Source organism: Bison bison, unplaced genomic scaffold, assembly GCF_000754665.1.
Source record: "Bison bison bison isolate TAMUID 2011002044 unplaced genomic scaffold, Bison_UMD1.0 scf7180017864535, whole genome shotgun sequence".
Lineage (NCBI taxonomy): Eukaryota > Metazoa > Chordata > Mammalia > Artiodactyla > Bovidae > Bison > Bison bison.
The window spans coordinates 807,160-814,261 of NW_011495084.1; the positions used below are offsets into that span (position 1 = coordinate 807,160).

The following is a 7,102-nucleotide window of genomic DNA, read 5'->3' on the forward strand; positions in this document are numbered from 1 at the left end:
CGCCAGCCCCGCGGACGCCGCGGCAACCACGCATTCCTGGGCGCGCAGCCGCGCGGCGTCCGGCCTCCGGGCGCCTCCGACTCTGGAGCGCGAAAGGCCCTGCACGTCGTTCTCCGCCTCTCCTGTCTCCCACCACTCTTCCTTTTAAGTACAAGACATCCTCTTCCAGGGAAAAATCTCAAATGCTGCTGGCTAAAGGGGAAAAGGCAATCAACTGGTGATGATTTAGGGCCTGACTAGCCAGGATGGGAAAAGACTCTCGCCTCTCTTTTCCTCGTCGCTGCCTCCTTTTCAGATGCACTAGGGTGGCAGGCAGAAGAGTAGGAAGAACTGAAACCCAGGCCCCCTCCTTCTATGTTTGTGGTCTCAGGTGAGAGTGTCGGCTGAAAGGAGGGGCTTCAATTGTCAGTGTATTAAGGCTTTACGGTTATCTTAGGCTTGCAGGAACAAAATGTTAAACTCATTTTAAAATATATTGTATCGGCGATCCCAATCAAATTGGAGTTTCCTCTTAACTCTCTCTACACCTGCTCTTCACAGATAGTGAATGTAGCAGCAAAGCTTCCTCCCAAAGTCTTAAAGCTGCTTTGAGGCTGATTTGATATGAGCTGGGGCAGTGATTGTCCCTGTTCTTCTGCCGTTAACGTGCCATAGGATAAATCTTATCTTCGGATTCAGATCATCTCAGACTTCTGGATCAGGGTAGGCTGAACTGCCACTGTCAGGCAGCTCCGGAGGCAGACTGCACTGTATCAGAGTAATGCCAGGGCACATCACTGTCAAGTGTACGGGCACTGAGTCACATTCTTACCTAACGTAAATCTTTCTTCCTACTTAGTACTACCTGTTTTGCCCAGGTGGCACATGGTGCCCTCCGCGTGGGCCTGCCCAGGAATAAGGACAGGACACAGTGATTCACATGCTGTTTATTTGTCAGAGGGGAAAGTCACCCCGTTCTCCTCTTTGGTTTGTCTGCTGGGAGTGAACATGTGGATAACCCGGATTGAATTCTGGAAAAACCCTTTAAAAAATTAAAGGCCTTCCTCGGGAATCGGTTTAAAAGGCTGAGTCTGGCTGGTACCAACCTGGGTGCGCCACTTGAAACTCATCTCAATGATTCATTGCTCTGTTTTCTGAGTTTTAAGGGCAGGAGGGCAGGAGGGAGGAGGTTTGGGCATTAAATAGGTTCACGTTAATATGCTTTGTAACTTCCCAGAGGATTTTCTCTTGGAGGGACTGCAGGATATAGTGGAAAGAGGATATAATGTACCTGAATTCAAACATAAAAACAGCTGAGCGATCTTGGGCATACTCTTTAAATTCTCTGAAACTCAGCTTTCTTTACTTTAAAGCCAGTAATAACAGCATATATTTTTAAGTTAAGAATTGAGCATTGCTTGGTCAAGGAAAACACTCCGTAAATATAGTCTCTTTTATTAATAGGATATTGAACAGAATCCTGGGTTTCTAAAGGCGAAGGGAGATACAGACCAAAAAGATAAGGTACTAAATACGTATTATTAACTTGAAAACAATAGATCCTGAACGAACTTGGATAACACTGCCACATAATTTATCAGTGCATCTCTTAGACCAGTTCTCTTAGTATTAACAAGCGCTGAGTCAGGAATGTTGGCTGCTATTGACGTGTGACTTTGGGAAAGTTGCTTAACTTTTGTGCCTCTGTTTACTTACATACAAAATGGGGATAATAATACTTCCTACATTGTGAGAGTGCTGTGAAAGTGCGTGAGATCCTTAGATAAAAGGTAGTATGTGAGTACCAGAGTAGTTATTATTAGTCTATAAAGTGCCCTAGGAATCATGGATGAAAGCAATTATTGAGGTACAAAGCACTGTATATTATTATTGTTTATTATATCTTTTGTCTTTACCTTACCATTCTCAATATTCCCAAAGATATATTTCACAGCCAGACTGCTTCCATCATTGCATCAAAATATTGAGCTGAGTCAGTTCTAAATTGGCACGCTTGCATGTCATCAGTCTTTATGTACAGCGTTCTGATGAAATAATCCTCAAAGACTCCAGGCCTGTTTTCTCACCTGGAGCACTGTGGACCTTTGGGACTGGAGAATTCTTTGGCGGTGTCGTCCTGTCCATTACAGGATGTTTAGCAGCATCCTTGGCTTCTGTCCTCTAGAGACCTACCAGGAGTTGCCTCCACCCCAGCTGTGACTTTGTCAAGTATTTCCTATATGTCAGTCCCAAACTTTCTTCCTCTCAATGCAGTTAATCATATCAGATGATCGGTTGGTTCTCGTTTTCTTAGAGGGATCTCTCCTGGAGCTCTCCACCCACTACTCTATCCTGGACTGACTTTTAAGCCTCATTGTCTGTGCTTATCCTGGGATTATACTTGCCTAACATCCTAGGAATCATTTCCTATACAGACTCCTTGTTTCCTGAATTCCATATTGTCCTCTTTTCCCTTATTTTACTTGAGTACTCCTTCAGTATACTCTGGAGATCAGATTGCACATTTTTGGAGACTGTGTATGTTGAAAACTGTTTTTCCTTTGTCTTCACACTTGGTTAATAGTTTGGTGGGGCTTAGAACTCTAGGTTGGAAACCAATTTTCCTTTATAATTTTGAGGGCATCACTATATTGTCTTCTAATTTCCAGAGTTACAGTTGCCAGAAAACCAATGGCATTCAGATTCCTTTGTCTTTTCTCTCTAAAGTTTTGGAACTTCTAACCCATCTTCTTAATTATCTTAAAGGTTTGCCATGGTTTATCTTTTTTCATTATATGTTAGGCACTCAGTGGGCCCTCTAAATCTGCCCTCTGGCCTTCAGCTGGGAGATTTCCTTTTCTTATATCTTTGGTAATTCTTCCCTTCCATTTCCTCTATTCTCTTTCTGGAACCCCTGCTAAATAGATGTTGAATTTCTAAGTGTTCCCTAGTAAGTATTTGTCTTTTCTAGTTTCTGTCTGTTTGGCATGTTATTCTGTTTTCAGGGATATTTTGTCTCTTATTTGCCAGACTTTCTATTAAATTTTCTGTTTCTGTCACCATTTTTTCTGTGATCTATTTCTTAGTCTCTAAATGTTCTTCTTCCATATTATCCTGTTCTTGTATCACATTCATTCTCTTTTCTCTTTCTAAGGAAATTCCTTTAACTTTTCTTCTGCTGGTCCTGCACTGCGTCTCTTATCTATATGTTCCCTTTCATCTTCTTGATTATTTCAGTCTTCATTTTTCATTTTCCTGTTTTCACCTTGTCAGTCTGCTATTCGTTCATATTTTATTTATTTACTGGCCACTCTGCATGGCCTGCAGGACCTTAATTCCCTGACCAGATCAAACCTGTGCCCCCGGTAGTGGAAAGGCACAGTCTTAACCCCTGGACCACCAGGAAAGTCCCTGTTATTTTAGACTGAAGCATTGAAAAGTTGACTGGATGCTCTTCTCTCAAAAGGCAGAATTGGCTGACTGATGGTCCCCATTTCGGGAGCTGGTATTTGGACCCAGGTGTTTTGTGGAGGCCTGTGTCAATTGTCAGCATCTGGCGTTTTCTCCTGGCCACATCAGTTTCCCAGAAAGAAAGTGCTTCTGTCTGTGACACTAGTTATCAACTGTTTCAAGTGCCAAGTAAAGAGAAGGGACTGGGGGAGCCTCAAAACTCAATATGCAGATTTCACTCAGTCCCTATGTTGAATGCCTGTTGGGTTCAAGTTCAGTACATTTGTAATTCCAGCAGCTCCAGCGCATGAACTTCCAGTCCTCTACCAATATCAGGAGAGACAGCCTCCTTGTTATTAGGCCTTACAGCGAGGACTTGAGAATCTAATTGTCCTTTATGTAGATTTTTAGCCAATCCTTTTTTTTTTTTCATTCCCATTCTTTCTTCCCTTTCTGAAGTATATGCTGCTGCCTCTAATTTCTGAGCTTTCTTCTTTAGGACATAAAGGAATCCTTGCTGACTTTGTCTCTTGAAGGTGGTTAGAATTCACCTTTTTTTTTTTCTCTTCTAATGTCTGTTTTTCATCTTCCATCTTCCAAAATTTTGCTGTCATTTCCCATCCTCTTGGTTGTTACTGGTTTATCACTTTACTTTCATTTTAGTGAAGTTACTTGAGGAGTAGCAGCGATAAGTGTGTTCAGCCTGTTATGTTTAACAGGTCTAATGTATCCATTTTGCAGATTTCTAGATACTTTCACATCTGATCTGTGATGAGGCTAAACAACTAGAGACCTCTGCCTCTATTCTCACCCTGATTGAAGTACATCTTAAGTCCCTATTGAGTGACAGTATTGGAAAGAGTTCTATGAAATGTACTGTTTTCTGGAGGCTGTTTATGAAAATTGCATCACATAATGTTCCCAGGAAAAAATGTCTGACATTAATACTAAGAATAGTTGAATTTCCCTTTGTTACTTTTTTAACCATCGTAAAACTATGTGTTTTATAGCTAGAAAATATTCCCTTTTTCCATCGACTGCTGTTAAACCTTACGCAAGATTTGTGGCCTATTTGGGGAAGATCTAGGTTTTGTTGTGTCTGAAGCTTATAAAACTTAGGGCATTTTTTTAAGGAAAAGAATAGATTAAAAAAATAAATGTTTAGAATGAACAACTTGTAAAATTATAAATATTAACAAATTGAAAAGTGCCATAAACATCACAAAAATCCAGAAAAATCCTGTTTCTCTGCATTTTTATGATTGATTATGAGTTAATGCATGAAGTATCTGGCTTCATACATGTATCCTCTATTTGTAGTACACACATACATAGATTTGTGCACCATAAATGCTGGAGCTCTGATAAATTCTATTTGTACTATTTGCATCAAAAAATAAAATAATATATCATTTTACACCTTGAATTATGAAATACATTACTGATAGAAGAGAACTTCTGTTTTGACTGGATATCAGTGAAAGCAGAATCTTCTGCTAATTTTACACCTCTAATGATTAGAGCTATTTCCCACAGACTGAATGTAATGCCATCAGACTTGCCGCCTCCTACAAAAAACAACCTCCTTGCTGCTTTCATCAACCAAGTTTCCAGTCACTCTGACTTACTAAGGACCTCTGCTCCTGGCTGACTATCTTTTTCTCCTTACTATGTCAGCTCTTAGTGATAATATGTACAAAGATTATCCAATATTGGGCTTCTCAGATGCTTGAGCTCCTCACTTCCAATCTCATTCTCTCTTTATCCTTCTGTAGCTAGCCATTCCCACAGTTACGTCATCAACAGTCAGCGCACCTCCAAACTGTCAGTGTAAACATCCCATTTTTCAACCATTCTTCTTCCTATCCCTTAATCTAGTACCCCCACTCCAGCCAATTTTTAATCTATTGATCCCGCCAGTTTTTCATTATCCAGCACGCCTTTTTCTTGTCCTAACTTCCTTTCTCAGCTTAGATTTTAAAGCTGGTCATTATTAGCCTCTTCTGTGCCTATACCTGCTCAGCTACTGCTACTGCTGCTGCTCAGGTTAAATTAAAAATACTGTGGCATCCTTCCTATGTGTGCCGCTCAGTCACTAAGTGGTGTCCGACTCTTTTGCAGTCCTGTGGACCATAGCCCGCCAGGCTCCTCTGTCCATGGGATTCTCCAGGCACAAAAACTGGAGTGGGTTGCCATTTCCTACTCCAAGGGATCTTCCCGACCCACGGATCGAATCCACGTCTCTTGTGATGGCTGCTGCTGCTGCTGTTAAATCGCTTCAGTCGTGTCCGACCCTGTGCGACCCCACAGACAGCAGCCCACCAGGCTCCTCTGTCCATGGGATTCTCCAGGCAAGAACACTGGAGTGGGTTGCCATTTCCTCCTCCAATGCATGAAAGTGAAAAGTCAAAGTGAAGTCGCTCAGTCGTGTCCGACTCTTAGCGACCCCATGGACTTCAGCCTACCAGGCTCCTCCGTCCATGGGATTTTCCAGGCAAGAGTACTGGAGTGGGGTGCCATTGCCTTCTCCACTTGTGATGGCAGGTGGATTCTTTACCACTGAGCCACGTGGGAAGCACTGCGTGATCGTAGTCTCAACCGGAAAACCAGGCAGCACGTACTGTCTGGCAGTCCTGTAGTCTGAGTAAGTTTGTTCTGTGCTGCAGAATGAGTAGTTCACATCAGTCCCTTAAGCCTCCAAAACCTCCTCATCCCACCCTTGCTCTCAGTCGATGAACTTGCCTTGCCATTCATTGACTAAAGTAGGACCTACTAAGTAGGACCTTGCTAAGACACGTCTCCCCACTATCTGGATCTACTCCATGCCTCCTTACTTTTAAATGAAGTTCTCATCCTTTCAAAGGCAGTCCTGCCATCTGTATCTTTCCCCTTTCCAGGGCTTCGCTCCTACAATTAAAGTCTCCTCTCATGCATAATCAATTTCTTCTTTTAAATAATTCCCTTCAACATACAAATGTGCTCTGTATTAATCCCCTCTGTATTTGTTTTCTACTTACTGCTGTAACAAGCTTCCACAGACTTGACATCTTCAACAACATGATTTTATCACCTTACAGTTCTGTAGATGTCTTACAGGGAATGGGTCTTTCTGAATTAAAATGAAGGAACCGGCAGTGCTGCATTCCTTTCTGGACGCTCTCTGGAAGAATCCATCTCCTTGCCCCTTCCCGCCTCTAGAGGCCGCCCACATTCCTTGGCGCTTGGTCATCTTCAAAGCAAGCAATAACCCTTCTCTCTGTGCCTGCCTCCCATCGTCACATCTCCCTATGACTCTCTTCTGCCTCCCTTTTCCACCTGTAAGGATCCTTGAGACTATATTTGGAGCACCTGGATAATCTATTTTAAAATCAGTTGACTAGCAATCTTAACTCCACCTTCAACATCAAATCTCTTTTTCCCATATAATTTTTTAATATATTCACAAGTTCTGGGGATTAGGGCCTGAAATTCTTGGTGGTCACAGTTTTTCCTACTGTCTCTCTTAAAGAAAAAATTTTCATTGACTCTAGAATCTAATCCGGTCAATGTCCTTTTTCTCTGTTCATGTTCACAGTCAAAAGTGTTGGAAGACTTATCTTCTTTCCCTGTTGCAGTCTGTGAGACTGAGCCATTAACCTGTGGGCTCTGTGCAAACTGGCTAGTTAGTGTTATA

General features: G+C 42.1%; 1 protein-coding gene across 1 annotated transcript in view; it reads right to left on the reverse strand.

Moving 5' to 3' along the window:
* Positions 1-6,658, reverse strand: part of PAWR (PRKC, apoptosis, WT1, regulator) — a 133,072-nt gene extending 126,414 nt beyond the window's left edge. The window contains exons 1-2 of the mRNA XM_010832075.1: positions 6,524-6,658; positions 4-141 (exon numbers count right to left, since the gene is read on the reverse strand). Coding sequence (XP_010830377.1) covers positions 4-141; positions 6,524-6,658 — 273 coding nt within the window. The remainder of the gene's footprint in view (positions 1-3; positions 142-6,523) is intronic.
* Positions 6,659-7,102: the final 444 nt, after the last annotated feature.